Genomic DNA, 22,941 nt, shown 5'->3' with positions numbered 1-22,941 from the left:
GGAATTGTTGAATCAGTATATTGTATATCTGAAACTAATATAACACTGTACATTACCATACCGGAATCAAAACTTAAAAAAAATATATATTTTGCTGCTGACTTTGGAGCATTTTTACTGATTTAAATGAACCACACTTTTCAGCACAGTGCAAACACTGCAAGATACAGGATGAAGAAGGCTAGTTCTCCTTTATTGGCTTAAACCACAACAGTAATGGAACATAGTAAAGCATTTTACAAGGCTCATTGTGTTTTGGCTCTGATTCCCCAAACATAAGTATTTACTGTTGTTTTTACTGTGATTTATTGTGATCTTCCCCTTCTGTTAGCTCTAGTGTGTCTTGAATGATGCAGCCAATATCTTCCATTGAGTGCAAACAGGTCGAAAGATTTGGAGTAGAACAATTTAATGACTGTTCATCTCTTCATTTTTTTCTTCCCAATTGGCCTGTGTTACATAGGTTCATGCCTAGTATTAAGGCCAGTGAGGTTTTTAAAAGACTGAAAAGACTATATAATTTGACAAAGAAGCACAACAGCTTTTAAACCATGGATCTTTCAGGAGTGTTATTGGTTTATTTAAACAAAATCACCCGTGAACTATTGTTGAGTAACTTCGGTGTTAGATATGCATTTCATCATAAGAATTATTAAAACTCTCAGATCTGCTTAAATGACTATTACTTACAGTTTTCTCATTAGTCATTAACCTTGACATCCTAAGTTGTCTAAATATATATTAATATTGTTTTCTATGTAAAATTATATTCCTCCTTTAGCCTTAATAAAAAGGACAATCCTCATATTTGTTATAGATAATGAAATCTGGAGAAATCAGATGTCTACAGGGTCTCAGGAGTATTGGGACCAAGAGATCGTTCCTTCTGGGGCTCAGGATAGCTCTAACTTTGGAGTCATATTGCTAGGAAGAATAAGTTATGTCAAAATTTTCACTTGCTTTTCTTTTCTTTTTTTTTTAATTTTATTATTATATTATGTTAGTCACCATACAGTACATCCCCGGATTCCGATGCAAAGTTCGATGCTTCATTAGTTGCGTATAACACCCAGTGCACCATGCAATACGTGCCCTCCTTACTACCCATCACCAGTCTATCCCATTCCCCCACCCCCTCCCCTCTGAAGTCTTCAGTTTGCTTCTCATAGTCCATAGTCTCTCATGTTTCATTCCCCCTTCTGATTACCCCCCTTTCTTTATCCCTTTCTTCCCCTACTGATCATCCTAGTTCTTATGTTCCATAGATGAGAGAAACCATATCTGAAGACAATGCTGTGGTCATGTTTTAGTTCTTCAATATCAATAACCTGAACAAGAATTAAAATAAATCCTGTGAGTTTAATGCTATGTCCATTTATTTCTGGGGCTTATAATCATAAAAGAACCAGTTTTCCAAATGCTCGTTTGTGGAAATTAGATGTTCCATTGTTAGTGGATAACACAATTAATTGGAATAAAACTCAACAACTGAAAACATAATTGGGCCTAGTTTTTCTTTCTATACCCTGTGCATTTGATACTTTCTCAGGCCAGATGTATCAGAATAGGATAGGCTGTGTTGGGTATGCAGGGTAAAACATTGATCCTGGCATCTCAGAAGGTTACCACAAGAAAGGGTTTTTCTTGCTGACACCACATGTTCAGTTCTGACTGGTGGACAAAGACACCGAGGTTTTGTGATGCCACCATAGCAACACATGGTTTCTAGCGTCACCTTGGCAGGGAAGACAGGTTTATAGAACTGATGGCTGTCCATAAATGCCAGGCTGGGAAGGTGCATCTCTTGAGCTCACAGTCCATTGGTTAGGTCAGTCTTGTGGCTCCACCTAACTCCATGGGGCTAGGAAGCCTTCCTCGAGGTCCAGTAGGGAGAAGGGGGTCAAGCATGAGGTGCTCTGGCAATCTAGTAAACAGCCACATGGGACACATCCTAAAAGATTTTTAGGGTTTACACAATATGATACTTATCTTGTGCATTAAAATAGTGGCCAACCAGCAGGAGTGACTAGAATCTGCCAAGATATTGGTGGCTATTGAAGGAATCAATGAAAAAAATATACTTCCTTTGAATTTCAAATCACCTGAGGAGTGAGATGGGGAGGCAGTCCCAGTGGCAGCTTTGGATGATCTCCAACGGCAGCTGGTACATTTCTCCAGGCCAGACTGCACTGTTGCTCAACTCTAGGGACACCATTCATGTGGAACACAACTTATTGCAGTTGTGCAGTGTCTGGGCTGTGTGACTTGAGGCAGCAGCCCTGCTCCAGTGGGTCAAAGGAAAAGCTGCACTCAGGATAAAATTCTCCAGGGATGGTCTAGAAACTCTATCAAGTTGTATGGTATTCTGAGAATTTACATTCCTATTTAATGCAGATAGTTAATTGCTCCTTCATTTACTTCTACTCCAATATTTTTTAGTGTGTTTATCCCACTCATCACGGTGAGAGGCACTGAGAAGCACTGTCTCTGACAATGTGTAATGCCCTGGCAGCACTGGCCCACATTTCTGTTAGTAAACTGGACTCCTTTAACAAAGCTAAAATGCAACAATGCAGAGTGAGAATTTTCAAATTGCATTCAGAATTTTTTCCTAAAGATTAATTATTTTCATGTAAGAATTCACTCATTTTTCACATCAGTCAGAATGGCTAAAATTAAGAGGTCAGGAAACAACAAATGGTGAGGATATGGAGAAAGGGGAACCCTCTTACACTGTTGGTGGGAATGCAAGCTGGTATAGCCACTCTGGAAAACAATATGGAGGTTCCTCAAAAAGTTGAAAATAGAGCTACCCTATGACCCTATGACCCAGCAATTGTACTACCCCAAAGATACAATTGTAGAGATCTGAAGGGGCAATAGCACCAATGTCCACAATAACCAAACTATGGAAAGAGCCCAGGTGTCCATTGACAGATGAATGGATAAAGATGTGGTATATATATGTGTGTATATATATAAACACACACATATATATACACAATGGAATACTACTCAGGCATCAAAAAAATGAAATCTTGACATTTGCAACAATGTGGATGTGCTGGGAATGGCCAGCAATCCCTGTACTGATGGATGAAAGATTACTCCAGACTTTGCTGTGAAAGAGAGGAGAAGGCAAGGGGGTCAACATTCAGAGATGAAGACCCTTTGCTCTTCTTTGCTCCCACTTTTATTGGTCCTTCAGGATAATCACAAATCCTTATCATTGTGTGACAAGGGGTCTTACTGGAACTAGGAGGATCTGTTTACGGGAAAGATGCGATATGCTAATATGCCTGTTCTACAAGTTCTGCTAAACATAGCTTAAGGGACAATGCATACATCTCTTAGATCACAGGGTGGCTGTTTGGGCTAAGAAAGCCTCCGGAAGGCAACTCCCTGGGGCATTCCAATGGTAGAGTGGTCACGCAGGCCTCAGCATTCCAAAGGTTTATGCCTTTCTCTGAAACATTCCATTGCACCCAGTAGCCTCTGTGTTTCATTTTAGCAAGCCAGGTATTATGGCTGATTTCATGCTCTACATTAACCCCAACATGGATGGAACTGGAGGGTATTATGCTAAGTGAAATAAGTCAATCAGAAAAGGACAGTTATCATATCATCTCACTCATGTGGAATTTAAGAAACAAAACAGAGGATCATAGGGGAAAGGAGGGAAAAATAAAACAAGACAAAATCAGAGAGGGAGACAAACCATAAGAGACTCAACTATAGAGAACAAACTGAGGGTTGCTGGAGGGGAGATGGGTGGGTGGATGGGGTAACTGGGTGATGGACATTAAGGAGGGCATGTGATGTAATGAGCACTAGGTATTATATAAGACTGATGAATCATTGAGCTCTACCAGTGAAGCTAATACTACACTATATGTTACTTCATTAAATTTAAATAAAAATAAAATAAATAAAAAAACAAAGACAAAAGAATTCACTGATTTTAGTCATACCAAAGACTGACAATAGCACATGTTGAGAAAATGTATAGCAACAAGAAGTGTCATATATTGCTGATAAGACTGTATATTTGCACAAAGACTTCAGAAAATGATTTGGCAAAACCTACTAAGGTTTAAGACAATACAGACTATTGCAGAGAAAGTTTGTTCTTAGTTATATGCCCAACAGAAATGCATACATATGCACACCAAAAAACATATCTGAAAATGCTCATAGCACCTCTATTTATAATAGTCTCAAACTGGAAGCAATTCTCATATCTGTCAACCCTAGAATAGATAAATAAATTGTAGGATAATCATACAGTGGAATACTATCATAAATAAAAATAAATATTTTTTAAAGATTTTATTTATTTATTTGAGAGAGAGAGAGAGAATGAGCGGGATGGAGAGACAGAAGCAGGCTCCCTGATGAACAGGGCGTCCTGACGTGGGACTCTATCCCAAGACCCCAGAATCATGACCCAAGACGAAGGCAGATGCTTAACCACTGAGCCAGCCACGTGCCTCAAAAATAAATGTTTTAACTGCAATTGCAACAACTCACAGACATTCTGAGCAAAAGAAAGCCTGAAAGAAAAGAGTACGTACTACATGATTTCATGTATAAAGAAGTCAGGCAAATCTGCTCTATGGTGTGAGGAATCAGGGAGTAGAAGGGAGAGTGTAGGAATGGGAGGAAATCTAATTGGGCCTTTGAAATGTTGATGATGTACTGTTTCTATCCCTGAGAGGTTACACGGTTGTGTTTCTTTTGTAATTGAGCTATATGATTTATTTAAAATCAATGCATATTTCTGTATGCATGCTATAGTTCAATTAAAACGTTTATAAGATGGTTTAATAAATACATTCATTGTTATCAATCAGGGTCCTACTAGGAAACAGATGGTCTACTCCAATTTGGTAATTTGAATAGGATTTACTAGCAGGGCTGTTTACCAAGGTGTAGGCAAGATGGAGGAATCTGTAAAGGGTAAGGTAGTGTCCCAGTATCTCACACACGGTGTGTGTGTGTGTGTGTGTGTGTGTGTGTGTGTGTGTGTGTGTGAGAGAGAGAGAGAGAGAGAGAGAGAGAGAGATACAGAGACATAGATGGAGATAGAGACAGAGAAAGAGATGGAGGGTGTGGGAAGGAAGATAAGGAGAGAGAGAGAGAGGAGAAGGGAGGAAGAGAGGTTGGAGATTCCTAGGAACTAGAAGGATGTGACAACAAGGTTACCTTGAGAACAGGTGTGAGACCTTTAGTGGAAGGATCCTGTAGGGAGGGATCCAAAGTAATAAATACCTGGAATCCTCTTTCACCCCAACTCCATCTCCTACTGAGGCTCCCCTTTGGCAGAAACCAGCTGGAATCCTGGACATAAGAACTTTTTGATGTGGTCCACACAAGTCAGCCTCTGGGGCAGAGATCTGGTTGGGATGGACAGGAAAGGGCAATTCAGCAGGGTCTCCTGCACCTACTTTCACCTGTCAGTATTGGTGGAAACTTTATTTAAGGCAAAATGCTTAGAATTGGAATCACTTATGTTTCAATCACCTTTATTCTTTCCAATCTCCATTCTTTTAAACTATTTACTTGATGTAATCATGGTGTTTCCTAAGCCTGATTGGGAGCCACATGGAAGCTTCCAGGTGTTGAAAAGAAGCCATTAGGTTCACTCTGAGCTTTGATGACACAGCCACAGACAGAACTTTGGGTGGTTCACAGCCACTTCCCTGATTGAGTAGGGAGAGGGCAGATTTGGAGCCATATCACCCTGGCTCTAAGCATAGCCCTGATACTCGGTTGCTTGGTGCCTGTGGGTACCTGCTGTGCCTCAGGACTCCCTGTAAGGTTGCTGTGAGAACTGAATCACTTAATATGGACAGAGGTCTCAGAAACAGGGCCTGGTACACAATTGAATGTGATGTGAATGAACAGTTTAGGCTGATTGCTAAGCAGCTCAGGAAAATACACGATGATGAAAAATAGTCTTGCTTTTGCTGGATTTTGAAGGGAAGCTAGAAAGAGGAGAAATTTTCTCCTGAGAGGAAACCTGTGCAGGCTATATAGTAATTGCTGGTAATGCAGTTCTTCCTCTTTTGGTCCCAGGCAGTTGTCCTATGCATAATTAACAGAACATAACCTCTTGGTGACTCAGTTTACTGTAACTTTCTAATCCAACTCGTCCCATGCTGCCTCTCCCACCTGCTCACCCAGCTGTGAACTGTGAGCTCCCTTGGAGGAGGTGTGGGGCTTGCATCTTGGAGACTCAATTCTTGGGTAAACGATGGGTTCAGTAGTGAGTCTAAAACTACCCTGTAGACTACCACAGTATTTCTGTGAAACTAAAAGTCCTTGGTTATTTGTGGTAAATCTCATGTGGCCTATTTTATGGCCTATACACGTGAGATACCTCACCAAAGGGAGGCAGGCAGAGTAGCTTTTGCTCTATCCAGTACCCATAGCCCTTTTGTGGCTTCTTGGTATAAAGGATAAATAGGAGGTGTATAACTGTTGACATCTTCTCCGAAGATGCATCCTGTGTGGCTTAAGATATATAGGTTAGTTCATGTTAACTGTAGGTAATAGATTTATCGGAACAGATTCGCTTCTGATCAAAGGTCCTGAAAAATGTCCAGAGCAAGGAACATAGACAGTATGTTCTTTATAAAAGATTGCAAGGTTACAAATAGGACAAAATTAAGTTACATTTCTAAGCACATGAAATAAACTATCTTTTGGAGAGGTTTCATAAGTGGAATTACCAGATTTATTCTTAAGCAAAGAAAGCATTCCATCTGAAGACTGAGCACATGAGATGAATGCAACTTGGGGGAATGGAAAGAAATTCTCACAGAGTGAGAATCCTGGTTCCCAGCAGGCTGTGTAGCCTGGAGAAAACTCATTAATCTTTGGGAGCCTCAGTTGTTTTTTTTTTTTTACAGGCTAGGTTGCTGTGAGGTGACCAGCGCATGCCCATGTCAAGGTGGCTGCTTAGTGAGTGGTGGAAGCCTTGTTCTACTTTCCTTTGAATCTTACTGCCCGGGGCCTTAGAAATGGGAGGAGAGTCTCATTTAGCTCTTTGTTCTGCATTGAAACTTGGTTTTGTTGGAGATTCAAATAAGAAAGTGCAGAGCCACTTATCAAAGGATTCATTTTATTTATTTATTTAATTTTTTAAAAAAGATTTTATTTATTCATTTGACAGAGAGAGAGACAGCCAGTGAGAGAGGGAACACAAGCAGGGGGAGTGGGAGAGGAAGAAGCAGGCTCATAGCAGAGGAGCCTGATGTGGGGCTCGATCCCATAACGCCAGGATCACGCCCTGAGCTGAAGGCAGACGCTTAACTGCTGTGCCACCCAGGCACCCCAGAATGGAACATTTCTGATAGTGACCCAGGGTAACATGTTAGAAGGTGCCCCTTTGGCTCCTCAGTAAAGGCACCAGATATTTCCAAGCAGATATGCTCATCCACAGGCAGTTTGATTAGTGCTGCTGCTGGCTCTGCAGACAGCGTGATTAAAATTATGGGAGAAATTGAGATTTTGCAGGGACAAGGTGGGACCTCATTCAATTGTACGTTATTGCAGGAAATTTTTCTGACATGAGAAAGCTTTGTGAATGTAGAACCTGTTCTGAAGTTCGATTGATGAGTACTATGACAGGAGTTTGGACTGGAAGAAAATTCAGGTCTCCACAAACTGATAAGGAAAAGTAGAACTATAGAGAGAGTCCCAGTGGGGTGTCCATCTTCCTGTCCTGACAAATTTCTCGCAGGATCATGAACAATAACTTGTGTTTTTACTGACTCAGAGATTCTTACTGCCGTATGGCAGAGCAAGCAATGGGATGCCATTTCTGGTTTGTAGAAAAGCATTATCCAAGGAAAGTGCAATTGGTGTAGTTTTTTACTGGGAATTTAAACAAATCTGCTGTCTTTGAGAGAAATCAAGGAATCAGCCATCAGATATAATGGAAAAGAGAAGCAGTATTTTTTTTTTTTTATTCGACAGAGATAGAGACAGCCAGCGAGAGAAGGAACACAAGCAGGGGAGTGGGAGAGGAAGAAGCAGGCTCATAGCAGAAGAGCCTGATGTGGGGCTCGATCCCATAACGCTGGGATCACACCCTGAGCCGAAGGCAGGCGCCTAACCGCTGTGCCACCCAGGCGCCCCATGAGAAGCAGTATTTGTCTTTAGTACTGTGGTAGGTGCCCTGGAGAATTCAGAGAAAAGTAACAAAATCTAGTCAGGCAACAAAGCTACATGCATGGAAAAATCAGGCTCTGTTGCTTAAAAGAACTTCAGTGACTTCTCTGTCTACAGAACGAGGTCCCAATACCTTTCCGTGCTATTTAAGGCCTTCTGATTTTCTATTTTTTTATTGTGGTAAAAAATATATCACATAAAATTTGCCATTTTATCCATTTTTAAGTGTACAGTTCAGTGATGTTAATTACATTCACAGTGTTGTGTAACCATTACCATGATTTATTTCTAAAACTTTTAATCACCCTAAACAGAAACTCTGTAACTATTAAATAATAATCCCTCATTCTCTTCCCCTGTACTCCCAGCCCCTGGTAACCTGTAATCCACCTTCCGTCTCTGAATTTGCCTAACCTGGATATTGCATATAAGTGGAAACACACAATATTTGTCCTTTTGTGTCTGGCTTATTTCAATTAGAATAATGATTTCTGATTCATCTGTGTTAGAACGTGTATCAGAACTTCATTTATTTTTATGGCTGAATAACTTTCCATTTTGTGTCTATACCACATTTTGTTTACCTAGTCATCTATTGATGGATACTTGGGTTATTTCTACTTTTTGGCCATTGTGAATAATGCTGCTATCAACAGTGGTATACAGGTGTCTGAGTTCCTAATTTCAGTTTCTTTTGGGTATATGCCTGGGAGCAGAATTGCTGGGTCATATGCTAATTCTATGTTTAGCTTATTGTGGGACTGCAAAATTGTTTTCCACAAGTGGTGCCATTATACATTCCCACCAGCAATGTGCAAGAGTTCCAACTTTTCCACATCCTCTCCAACACTTATTTTTTGTTTCTTCTCCTAGTTAAAACCATTCTACTAGGTGTGAAATGGTATTTCATTGAGGTTTTGATTTACATTTCTCTAAGGACTAATGATTATGAACATTTTTTCATATGCTTATTGAACATTTGTAGATCTTCAGAGAAATGTCTATTCAAATCCTTGGTCCATTTTTAAGATTAGGTTGTTTGTCCTTTTGTTTTTGAGTTTTATGTATTTATATAGTCTCCATAGTAAAGTGGTAAGTGTTATCAGATATATGATTTCTAAATATTGTCTCCTATTCCATAGGTTGTCTTTTCACTCTCCTGGTAATGCCTTTTGATGCATGAAAGTTTTTAATAAACCAGGGTTGTACTGTATGGTGACTAACATAATATAATAAAAAATATTATTATTTTAAAAAATAAAGCAACAACACTTAGGATGTCAAAAAAAATAAAGCTATAAATTTCCTTCTATAAAAAAATTTTTTTATAAAGTCCAGTTTATCTATTTTTTCATATGTTGCTTTTATATTTAGTGTCATACCTAAGAATCCATTGCCAAATTCAAAGTCATGAAGACTTACCTGTATGTTTTCTTCTAAGAATTTTATGGTTTTAGATCTAATATATTAGTCATTCATCAATTTGGAATTAGTTTTTATAAACAGTGTGACATAAAGCTATATTCCTTGTCATGTATGGTCCATGAAATTTGTTTTTTAATGTGTTCAGCTACCTTGAAACAAACTGAGGGTTACAGAAGGAGGAGGGTGAGGGGATGGGGTAACTGGGTGATAGGCATTAAGGAGGGTACACGTTGTGATGAGCACTGGGTATTATACGCAACTAATGAATCATTGAACACTACATCAAAAACTAATCATGTACTATATGTTGGCTAATTGAACATAATTAAAAAAAAGAAATTTCCTTGAAAGCCAGGAGCTAAAAAACAAAAACAAATAAAAACAAACAGTACCTCCACTCTTAGCCAGGATTGCTTAAGACTAGGCATCAGCCCGTGGTGAAATCTTAGGGAATTCTCTAGCCTTTTCTGAGCATAGATCTTTCTCTGGGCATGCATGTGGCTTTCTTTATTCCCCCAAATACATGGCTGCTTTTGAATGTCATAATTTCCCAGCTTTTGCTCCTGTGCTCAGGTTGCCTATTGTGTGTTTAAACCATAATCTTTTCCTTAGGCCTCTGTGGATTGTTATTTGGCTTGCAGTATTTTTGAACAATGCCTGCCATTTTTCTGGCCTGAGTTCTGAATTAGATGGAACAGAAATGAGTGCTTTGCATGAGTCCTTCAGGTAGCCTCCACTCAGATTAAAATTAAGACAATAATTTATGAACAATGTCTGCCCTGCTCTCTCTGGTCTGGGGATGTCTCACACTGGGAACACAGGCTGCCACCATTTCTAGACTACTGAATTGCTGGGGAGGGGTTAGGATGGGGCAAGTAAAAATGCCACAAAGCTTTCCTACCATTTTGAAATTGTCTTTTTCTTTCTTCATTATTTTTTTGGTTGCTATAAGCCTTTGGCTGTTTTATGGAGTTCTGAAAAAGTTGATTTTAACAGTTGCTGTTTGATTTTTTTGTTTCAAAATTTTATTTAAATTCTTGTTAGTTAATTAACACATAGTGTCATATTGGTTTCAGGAGTAGAATTTAGTGATTCATCACTTACATATAACACCCAGTGCTTATCCTAACAAGCGCTTTCCTTAATACCCATCACCCATTTCTGTTTGATTTTTGATACAGGACCAGAGCTTGGAACTGCCCTTCCACCATTTTGTTGATGTCACTTTGACATCTTCCTTCTTGATGCTCTGTCCTCGGATATGCTTTACCTTTATCTTGAATGTCCTTTCCCTCTTTACCTGGAAAATTTTTCCATCCTCTAAGATCTTGCCTGAATATCACTTTTTTTTGTTGTTAAATCTCCCAATCACATTTTTTCCCTCACTGTGAGGGCCTCCTGATGGTTTGTATGTACACACACGTCAAATACAACTGTTTGCTTACTGTGTATGTTCTCTGCCAGATGGTGAATCCCTTAAAATTCACAGTGGTTTCTTTCTTACATTTCCACCCATAACTTTTAAGCTCAGAGCCTTACACAGAGCAAGCATCCAAGAGTGACATATAAAACAGTTCAGGTTAAGAAGTTAACCAGAGAGGACCAGATGAATAGGTCTTTTCTCTGACATTGTGAGAAGACTGGTCTTGAAAGAGTATAGAAGTGGGTACACTCTGGAACACAGATATAAGGAAGGATAATTGGTACAAGGTACTACAAGAGGTAGTTTGGATATATCTCCAAACTCCAGAGGTCACATGCAATAACTGTTGTTTTCCAGAAAATTGTCTGTATTTAAGCTCTCAAAGGTAAGATAAGGGTAATAGAAGGAATTGGAATCAATCAGTACATATAAACTTCTAAAAAAGTTTATTTAAAAGCTTAGTTAACATACAGTGTAATACAAAGTAGTGATTCAACACTTTCATATAATACCCAATACTCATCACAAGTACACTCCTTAATTCCCATCGCCCATTTAACCCATTCCACCATCTCCCTCCTCTCCTATAACTATTGGTTTGTTCTCTATAGGTAAGAGTCTGTTTCTTGTTTTGCCTCTGTCTTTTGTTTCCCTTTGCTTGTTTTGTTTCTTAAATTACACATATGAGTGAAATCATATGGTATTTGTCTTTCTCTGGCTGATTTAGTTTGCGTAGCATGATATTCTCTAGCTCCATCCATGTCATTGTAAATGGCAATATTTCATTCTTTTTTAATGACTGAGTATATTCCACTGTGTGTGTAGATACATATACCACATCTTCTTTATTCATTCATCAAAGGACAGTTGGGCTGTTTCCATAATTTGGCTATCGTAGGTAATGCTGTTATAACCATTGGAGTGCATGTATTTCTTAGAATTAGTATTTTTGTGTTCTTTGGGTAAATATCTAGTAGTGCAATAGCCCGATTGTGTGTAGGGTAGTTCTATTTTTAACTTTTTGAGGAACCTCCATACTGTTTTCAAGAGTGGCTGCACCAGTTTGCATTCCCACCACCAGTGCAAGAGGATTCCCTTTCCTCCACATCCTCGCCAACACCTGTTGTTTCTTGTGTTGTTGATTTTAGCCATTCTGGTAGGTGTGAAGTGATATCTCATTGTAGTTTTGACTTGCATTTCTCTGATGATGCTTGATGTTGAGCATCTTTTCACAGGTCTGTTAGCCATCTCTATGCCTTTATTTTGAGACATGTCTGTTCATGTCTTCTGCCCATTTTTTAATTGGATTATTCACTTTTTGGGTATTGAATTTTATAAATTCTTTATATAGTTTAGTTACTAATCCTTTATCAGATATGTCATTTGCAAATATTTTCTCCCATTCTGTAGGTTGCCTTTTAGTTTTGTTGATTGTTTCCTTCACTGTGTAGAAGCTTTTTATTTTGAATAAGTCCCAATAGTCTATTTTTTACTTTTGTTTCCCTTGCCTCAGAGGACATATCTAGTAAGAAGTTGCTATGGCTGATGTCAAAGAAGCTACAGCCTGTGTTCTCTTGGATTTTGATGGTTTCAAGACTCACATTTAGGACTTTCACCCATTTTGAATTTATTCTTGTGTATAGTGTAAGAAAGTGGTCCGGTTTCATTCTTTTGCATGTTGCTGTCCAGTTTTCCCAACACCATTTGTTCAAGAGACTTTTTTTCCATTGCATATTCTTTCCTGCTTTGTTGAGGGTTAAATGACCATATAGCTGTGGGTTCATTTCTGGGTTTCTGTTCTATTCTGTTGATCTATGTATCTACTTTTGTAACACATACTGTGTCACATACTGTCTTGATTGCTACAGGTTTGTAGTAACTGAAGTAACTTGAAGTCCGGAATTGTGATGCCTCCAGCTTTGATTTCTTTTTCAAGATTGCTTTGGCTATTTGGGGTCTTTTATGTTTCCACACAAATTTTAGTATTGTTTGTTCTAGCTCTGTGAAAAATGCTGTTGGTATTTTGATAAGGATTCCATTGAATCTGTAGATTGCTTTCAGTAGTATAGACATTTTAACAATGTTTGTTCTTCCAGTGCATTTCCATTTCTTTGTGTCATCTTCAATTTTTTTCATAAGTGTTTTTTAGTCTCAGAGTATAGGTCTTTCATCTCTTTGGTTAGGTTTATTCCTAAGCATCTTATGGTTTTTGGTGCAATCGTAAATGAGATTGATTCCTTAATTTCTGTTTCTGCTGCTTCATTATTGTTGTAAAGAAATACAACAGATCTCAGCACATTGATTTTGTATCCTGAGAATTTACTGAATTTGTGTATCAATTCCAGCTATTTTTTTTTTCTAGAGTCTTTTTGGTTTTCTACATAGAGTATGATGTCATCCGCAAATAGTGAAAGTTTTACTTCTTCCTTGTTGATTTGGATTCCTTTTGTTTCTTGTTGTCTGATTGCTATGGCTAAGATTTCCAGTACTATGTTAAATAGCAGTAATGAGAGTGGACATTCTTGTTTTTTTCCTGACTGTAGAGGAAAAGATCTCAGTTTTTCTCCATTTAGGATGATCATAGCTGTGGGTTTTTCGTGGATGACCTTTATTATGTTGAGATTTGTTCCCTCTAAATCTGCTTTGTTGAAGTTTTTTTTTTTTAATCATGAATGGTGGTTGTACTTTGTCAAATGCTTTTTCTGCATCTATTGAAATGATCATATGGTTCTTATAATTTCTTTAATTGATGTGGTGTATCACACTGATTTATTTGTGAATATTGAAAAGTACTTGAAACCCAGGAATAAATCCCATTTGATTGTGGTGAATGATTTTTTTAATGTGATGTTGGCTTCAGTTTGCTGGTATTTTAATTGACAATTTTTGCATCCATGTTCATCATGGATAATGGCCTGTAGTTCTCTCTTTAGTGGAGCCTTTATCTGGTTTGCTATCTGGGTAATGCTGGCCTCAGAGATTGAATTTAGAAGTCTTCCTTCCTTTTCTGGTTTTTTTGGAGTAGTTTGGGAAGAATAGGTATTAATTCTTCTTTAAATGTTTGGTAGAATTTACCTGTGAAGCCATCTGGCCCTGGATTTTTGTTTGTTGGAAGTTTTTTGATTACTGATTCAATTTATTTGTTAGTTATCAGTCTGTTCCTGTTTTCTATTTCTTCCTATTTTCACTTTTGGTAGTTTATATGGTTCTAGGAATTTATCCATTGATTTTTTGTTGGGTTTCTTTGGGCCTCCTGGATCTGGATATCTGTTTCTTTCCCCAGATTACAGGAGTTTTCAGCTATTATTTATTCAAGTAAATTTTCTTCCCTGCTTCTCTCTTGCTCTTCTTCTGAGACTCGTATAATATGAATGTCATTACATATGATGGAGTTGTTGAGTTCTCTAAGTCTATTCTTACTTTGCATAATTCTTTTTTTTCTGATTTTTGTTTCAGCTTTATTACTTTCCATTACTATGTCTTCTAGGTCATTAATTCATTCTTCTGCCCCTTCCAGCCTGTTATTCATTGTCTCAAGTATATTTCTAATCTCATTTATTGCACTCTTCACCTCTGATTCCTTTTTATTTCTGCGTTAAGAGTCTCACTGATGTCTTCCACTCTTTTCTCAAGTCTAGGAGTACCCTAATGGTTATTGCTTTAAGTACTCTGTCAGGCATGTTACTTATATCTGTTTTGCTTAGATCTCTGGCTGTGGCCAGGTCCTGTTCTTTCATTTGGGACAGATTTCTCTATCTTCTCATTTTGTCTAAGTCTCTGTGACTGTTTCTATGTGTTGTAAAAGTCAGATATTTCTCTTGTTCTAGAGGGCAATGGCCTTATGAAGAATATGTCCTATAGTGCCCTACCTTGTAGTGTCCCCTGTTCCTCAGGGCCTGGTGCTTCAGTAAGTGTATCCAATGTGTACTGCATGCACTCTGCTTTTGTGTCCTGGCCACTTTATCCTTCAGGCTAGTCATCTTCAGAAGTTATCTTTTTCTGTTGTGGGCAGTGTTTGGTCCCTGAGTTCAATATGGTATAACACCCAGTGCACCATGCCATATGTGCCCTCCTTAATACCCATCAGTGGCCTATCCCAATCCCCCACCCTCCTCCCCTCTGAGGCCCTCAGTTTGTTTCCCAGAGTCCATAGTCTCTCACGGTTCATTCTGCCTTCTGTTTACCCCCCCCCCTTCATTCTTCCCTTACTCCTCCTACCGATCTTCCTGCTATTTCTTATGTTCCATAAATGAGTGAAACCATATTATATTGCATGGTGCACTGGGTGTTATACACAAATAATGAGTCATGGAACATTACATCAAAAACTAAGGATATACAGTATGGTGACTTACATAATAAAAAATTATCATAAAAAAAGAAACCAATATAATAATTGTCTCTCTCTGCTTGACTTATTTCACTTAGCATAATATCCGTTAGTCCTGTCCAAGTTGCTACAAGTGTTGGGTACTTGTTCTTTCTGTGGCTGAGTAATATTCCATTGTACATATGAACCACATCTTCTTAATCCAGTCATCTGTTGAAGGACATGTCAGCTTCTTCCACAATTTAGCTATGGTGGACAAAGCTGCCATGAACATTGGAGTGTGTATGGCCCTTCTCTTCACTACGTCTGTATCTTTGGGGTAAATACCCAGTAGTGCAATTGCTGGATCATAGGGTAGCTCAAATTTTTACTTTTTAAGGGATCTCCACACTGATTTCCAAAGTGGCTGTACCAACTTGCATTCCCACCAGCAATGTAGGAGGGATCCCCTTTCTCCACATCCTCTCCAACAATTGTTGTTTCTTGCCTTGTCCATTTTTGCCATTCTAACTGGTGTAAGGTGGTATCTCAAAGTGGTTTTGATTTGAATTTCCCTGATAGCTAATGATTTTGAACATTTTTTCATGTGTCTATTATCCATTTGCATGTCTTCATTAGAAAAGTGTCTGTTCATATCTTCTGCCCATTTTTTGATTTGATTATTTGTTTCCCGTGGATTGAGTTTGAGAAGTTCTTTGTAGATCTTGGATACCAGTCTTTTATCTGTAGCGTTATTTGCAAATATCTTCTCCCATTCCGTGGGCTGCCTCTTAGTTTTTTTGACTGTTTCCTTGGCTGTGCAGAAGCTTTTTATCTTGATGAAGTCCCACGAGTTCATTTTATCTTTTGTTTCTCTTGCCTTTGGAGATGTGTCATGAAAAAAAGTTGCTGTGGCCAATGTGAAAGAGGTTACAGCCTATGTTCTCCTCTATGATTTTGATGGATTCCTGTCTCACATCGAGGTCTTTCATACATTTGGAGTTTATCTTTGTGTATGGTGTGAGAAAGTGGTCAAGTTTCATTCTTTTGCATATAGCTGTCCAGTTATCCCAGCACCATTTATTGAAGAGGCTGTCTTTTTTCCACTGGATGTTTTCTCCTGCTTTGTCAAAGATTAGTTGCCCAAAGAGGCGAGGGTCCATTTCTGGGTTCTCTACTCTGTTCCGTTGGTGTGTGTGTCTGTTTTTGTGCCATTACCATGCTGTCTTAGTGATCACAGCTTTGTAGTATAGCTTGAAATCTGGCAACGTGATGCCCCCAGCTTTGTTTCTCCTTTTCAACAATTCCTTAGTGATTTGGGGCCTTTTCTGGTTCCACACAAATTTAAGGGCTGTTTGTTCCAGATCTTTGAAAAATGTCATTGGTATTTTGATCAGGATGGCATTGAAAGTGTAGATTGCTCTCGGTAGCATAGACATTTTAACTATGTTTATTGTTCTGATCCATGAGCATGGAATATTTTTCCATCTTTTTGTGTCTTCTTCAGTGTCTTTCAAGAGTGATCTGTAGTTTCTACAATATAGATCCGTTATGTCTCCGGTTAAGTTAATTCCGAGATAACATAGATATTTGGTGCTATTGTAAATGGAATCGATTCCCTAATTTCTCTTTCTTCAGTCTCATTGTTTGTGTATAGAAATGCAGCTGATTCTTGAGCATTGATTTTGTATCCCACCACCTTAGTAGTTTGGGGGTGGAGTCTTTTGGGTTTTCCATATAGAATATCATGTCATCTGTGAAGAGAGACAGTTTGACTTCTTTGCCAATTTGGATACCTTTTATCCCTCTTTGTTGTCTGATTGCTGTTGCAAGGACTTCTAGTACTATGTTGAATAATAGTGGCGAGAGTGGGCATCCTTGTCATGTTCCTGATCTTAAGGGAAAGGCTTTCATCTTTTCCCCATTGACAATGATATTCGCTGTAGGCTTTTCATAGATGGTTTTTATGAGATTGAGGAATGTACCCTCTATCCCTACATTCTGAGGGGTTTTAATCAGAAAAGGATGCTATATTTTGTCAAATGCTTTTTCTGCATCAATGGACAGGATCATATGGTTCTTGACTCTTTTCTTATTGATGTGATGTATCACACGGATCGACTTGTGAATGTTGAACCACCCTTGCATCCCAGGGATGAATCCCACTTGGTCTTGATGGATAATCCTTTTAATGTACTGTTGGATCCTATTAACTAGGATCTTGTTGAGAATTTTGGCGTCCACATTCATGAGGGATATCGGTCTGTAATTCTCCTTTTTGAATGGGTTTTTGCCTGGTTTGGGGATGAAGGTAACACTGGCCTCGTAGAATGAGTTTGGTATTTTTCCTTCTGTTTCTATTTTTTGAAACAGCTTTGGGATAATTGGTATTGTTTCTTTTTTGAATGTTTGGTAGAATTCCCCAGGGAATCCGTCAGGCCCTAAATTCTTGTTTTGGGGGAGGGTTTTGATCACTGCTTCAATCTCTTCATAATTAATTGGTCTGTTTAAATAATCAATTTCTTTCTGTTTCAGAGTTGGTAGTTTATAGGTTTCCAGGAACTTTCTCCAGAATAGACCATATACTGGGTCACAAAACAGGTCTCAATGAATACCAAAAGACTGCAATTATTCCCTGTGTATTCTTACACCACATTCCTTGAAATTGGAACTCAATCACAAGGAAAAATTTGGAAAAAACTCAAACACTTGTAAACTAAGAACCATCCTGCTCAAGAGTGATTGGATAAACCAGGAAATTAAAAATCAGATTAAGCAATTTTTGGAGACCAATGAGAATGAAAACACATTGGTCCCAAACCTATGGAACACAGCAAAGCAGTCCTACGGGGAAATACATAGCCATCCAAGTCTCACTCAAAAGAATAGAAAAACCTAAAAATGCAGTTTTTATATTCTCACCTCAAGAAGCTGGAGCTGGAGCTGGAACAGAAGAACAGGCCTAACCCATGCATGAGAAGGCAGTTGATCAAGATTAGATCAGAGATCAATGAATTAGAACCCAGGAACACAGTAGGGCAGATCAACAGAACTAGAAGCTGGTTCTCTGAAAGAATAAATAAGATCGATAAGCCTCTGGCCAGACTTATTCAAAAGAATAGAGAAAGGACCCAAATTAATAAAATTAAGAATGAAAGGGGAGAGATCACGACCAACACCAATGAAATAGGAAGGATCATTAGAAACTTTTATCAACAGCTTTATGCCAATAAATTAAACAACCTGGAAGTAATGCTCTAATTTCTCTTGAGTTAATACCTACATTGGAATGGTTGGATAATTTGGTAGATTTATGGGCAATGTTTTTAAAGATTGCTGGACTGTTTTCCAACATGGTTGTAGTAACATTTTACAATTCTATTGGCAGTATATGAGAGTTCTAGTTTCTCCGCATCTTTGTCCATACTTAGTTTGGTCTGGCTTTTTGTTTTTACACATTCTAAGATATGTAGTAAGGGTTTTGCTTTGCATTTTCCTGATGATTAGTGATATTGAGCATATTTTCATGTGCTTATTTGCCATCCTTATATATTCTACAGTGAGGTGTCTGTTCAAAACTTTCTCCATTTTAATGGAGTTGTTTGTTATTGTTGTGTTTTGACAATTTTGTGGAATATATCCTGGATATGATGAGTCCTTTATGAGATAAATAATTTGCAAATTTCTCTCCTAGTCTGTGGCTTGTCTTTGTGTTTACTTAACAGCGACTTCTGAGAAGCAGGAAGTCCAAATAATAAAATTTTCCTTTTATAGATCATACTTTTAGTGTTGTATCCAAGAAAATTTCCCAGGGAGAAAGAGACTTTTCTATATTTTACACTAGGGATTTTATAGTTATAAATTTTACATTTAGGCACATGATCCATTTAGTTAACTTTCGTATATGATTCAATGAACAGATCAGAGTAAAACAATTTTTCTCTTTTTTTTGCATGTGGATATCCAATTGCTCCAGCAGCATTTGTGGAAAATAATACTATTTCTTCACTGAACTGTCACTGAACCTTTGTTGAAAATCAATCAGCCATGAATGTATAGGTGTATTTCTGGATTCTTCATTGATCAAATTGATTGTACTGAGGCAATACTACACTGTTTTGACTATTGTAGCTTTATAATAAGTCTTGATGTGAGATAATGTGTGATCTTCAACTTCTCTCTTCTTTTTCAAGGTCGTATTTGTTATTCTAGGTCTTTTATATTCCCATATGAATTTCAGAATCCGTTTGTTAATTTCAGCAGAAAAGATGGCTGGAATTTCTACAGAACATTCTTAGGAAAACCTTTGTAAAGAAGACCTAAAAAAATGGAGATACATACCATGTTCATAAATCAGAAGACCCTACATTATTAAAATGCTCTTTCCAAATTAATCCATATGTGACCCCTCAAAGGTGTCTATACTCTAATTCCTGATGTTAATATCTGAATGTGTTATGTTGTGTGGCAAAGGGACTTTGCAGATAGAATTAAGGTTACAAACCTTAATACAAGATTTTCCTTGATTATCTAGGTGTTCTCAGTGTAATCACATGGGCCCTTAAAAGAAGTAAAAGACAGGGGAGTCAGTTAGAGAGATGAAACAGAAGAAGAGGCAAAAGAGGTCTGAAGCGTGAGAGGGACTTGACCTACTGTTGCTGGCTTTGATGATAGACAAGGGTACATGTCATGACCCAGGGAATGTAGGTAACCTCTAGAAGTGAGAAAAACTCCTGGGTGACAGCCAGTGAGGAAATTGGGGCCTCAGTATTACAGCTGCAAGGAAGTGAATTATGTCAACAACTTGAATGAATAAGAAAGCAGATTCTTTCCTAGAGCCTCCAGCAAGGTGGCACCACCTTGATTTTGTTTTGATGAGGCTCTAGTCCTAAAGGTAGCTGAGCCCACCATACTTTTGACGTCTGAAAACTGTGATATAAGAAGTAGGTTTTATTTCAAGCCACTACATGTGTGGTAATTTGTTTTGGCAGGTATAGAAAACTAGTACCCTCTCTCTCTTTTTAAAGAGTTATGTATTTATTTTAGGGGCGTCAGGGAGGGCAGAGGAAGAAAGAGGAACCTGAAGCAGGGCTTGATCTCATGACCCTGAAATCATGACCTGAGCCAAAATCAAGAGTTGGACACTTAACCGACTGAGCTACCCATGCACCCCAAAGTAGTACTCTTTTCATGTCTATAGAATTTATAGTCATGTCACTGTTTTTTTTCTTGTTATTGGCAAATTTTGTCCTCTAATGTTTTGTCTTATTCAAATTGGCTAAGATTTATCAACCTTCTTGATTTTCTCTAAGAATCAAATTTTAGTGTCATTGCTTTGCTGTAATATTTTTCCACTTTCTATTTCACTGATTCCTGCTCCAATTCTTATTCTTTCTTTTCTTCTACTTATTTTGTGTTTTATTTGCCCTACTCATTAAAAAAAAATGAGCATACTGAACAAAAACTTCACAAAAGATCTATGGATGGCAAATAGCTACATGAAGAATCACTCAACATCATTAGCCTTTTGGAGAAATGCAATTTGAAACTACAACAAATACCCTTCATACTCATTGGAATGTCAAACACTAAAAAGGCTGACCCAGTGTTGAAAATCTGGGGTAACAAATTCCTATATACTCCTGGTGGCATTGTAAAATGTTACAACTATATTGGAAAACAGTCTCACAGCTTCTTAAAACAGAAATATTCTATAATATTAACCTATCATATGATCAACTATTCCATTCCTAGGTATTTATCCAAGGGAACTGAAAACATATGCATTTATAGATAATTGTGTATGAAAGTTAATAGCACATTCATTTGTAATAGTCAAACAATGGAAGCAATCCAAATGTCCCATCAACGGTGAATAGATATGTCCAACATCCCATACCCATACTATGATGTACTATTAAATAATGAAAAATAATGAACTATTGATCTACAAACCAACATCGAAGAATCTTAAAATAGTTGTGTTGAAATGGAAGTGGTCAGACAAAAGAATGCATGCTGTATGATTGCATCTACAGAAAATATAGAAAATGTAAACTAATCTATAGTGAAAGAAAAGATATGAATAGTTCCTGGTGGTAGGGTGGGGTTACAGGGGGAGCTAGAGGGGATACAAGAAAGCAAACATTAGTAAACTGCTGGGGATAGTGAATGTTTTCATTATCTTGATTGTATTATTGGTTTTTTGGGTATATACATTAGCCAAAATATAAATTATACATTTTAAATATGTTCAGCTTGCAGAGTATAAATTTTCTTCAACAAAGAAAACAATCAGAAGATAAAAACTCAGTGTGTTAACAATTGAACTACACCTATGTCTATATGTCCACTTATTTGTTTTTCAGGGTGGATTGCTATTCTGGGTGCCATCTGGTTGCTAATTTTAGCTGATATTCATGATTTTGAGATAATTCTACACCGAGTGGAATGGGCAACTCTTCTATTCTTTGCAGCACTCTTTGTTCTGATGGAGGTAAGGCTTTAGAACTTTTGCAACGTAATCTTTTACCTGACTTTTATATTTCATATTTTATTGAGTGAATGAAAAAAGCCCAAATCTATAAGTCTTTTTACATATTCACCAAGGATAAAATGATGGAGGTTGTAATTAGAATATTTTAAGTTAAACCAGCTTTTATCTCAGCCACCTAAATATTTCTGATAAAATTGGTTGGTTTTGGTTTTTTTTTTTTTTTTTGGTTGCTTTCTTAAAAAATTATCTTTGTGGTTTGTAAACTTGTTCAAATTTCATTTGCTATAAAGTAGAATTTGCTCTAATGACTTGTTATAGCAAATTGACAGGGTAATATTATATTGATCTTTTCATTTTGTAATACTGAAGTAAATATTCTATGTTATCATGGAAAAGACTACATCAAAGAAAAGAATGGATAATGTATATTCTTTTAGTTATAGTTATAAAATTTATTCAAAAATTACATTATTGTTCAATCTTGAGACTTGATTTATGAATGTGTCCCCCTCAAATACAAGGTTTGCTGACATAGAAAAATACTACTCCCTGAAGGGTATCCTCAAGCACACCAAATGTCTCACATTAATTACCGTAACTTGCTGATGACAGACCCATTCAGTGTTATTTCTTCTCTGGATTAAAACTTTGATACTTCTTCCCCCTAATTGTCTTTAAGACAGGTCCCTTGAATTTTTGTAATTTTTGTCTTTACTCATAATATTATTGCGTGGATGTAATCAAGTGACTAATTTAGTCCCTACAAATCACTCAGGGAGTTGTGAATTACATTTGAGGTCCTTGGTTCCCTACTCAAAAACTTCACCTTTTTTACTCTGGATATTCTTCCCACATAGAATATGGAGGGGAAATTTCTGCTGACTGTTTTCATGATTGGATTTTGAAAGTCTCTGCCTTGGGGCGCCTGGGTGGCTCAGTCGTTAAGTGTCTGCCTTCGGCTCAGGGCGTGATCCCAGCGCTCTGGGATCGAGCCCCACATCAGGCTCCTCCACTGGGAGCCTGCTTCTTCCTCTCCCACTCCCCCTGCCTGTGTTCCCTCTCTCACTGGCTGTCTCTCTCTGTCAGATAAATAAATAAAATCTTTAAAAA

General features: G+C 37.8%; 1 protein-coding gene across 2 annotated transcripts in view; it reads left to right on the top strand.

Moving 5' to 3' along the window:
• OCA2 (OCA2 melanosomal transmembrane protein) overlaps positions 1-22,941 on the top strand; it is a 437,584-nt gene that overhangs the window by 213,293 nt on the left and 201,350 nt on the right. For both annotated transcript variants that reach the window (XM_034667989.1, XM_034667990.1), the window contains exon 19: positions 21,704-21,831. In XM_034667989.1, the coding sequence (XP_034523880.1) occupies positions 21,704-21,831 (128 nt within the window). The remainder of the gene's footprint in view (positions 1-21,703; positions 21,832-22,941) is intronic.

Source organism: Ailuropoda melanoleuca, chromosome 9, assembly GCF_002007445.2.
Source record: "Ailuropoda melanoleuca isolate Jingjing chromosome 9, ASM200744v2, whole genome shotgun sequence".
NCBI classification, from domain to species: domain Eukaryota; kingdom Metazoa; phylum Chordata; class Mammalia; order Carnivora; family Ursidae; genus Ailuropoda; species Ailuropoda melanoleuca.
The sequence above is the reverse complement of the archived record's forward strand: the minus strand, read 5'-3'. Positions and strand labels throughout refer to the sequence as shown.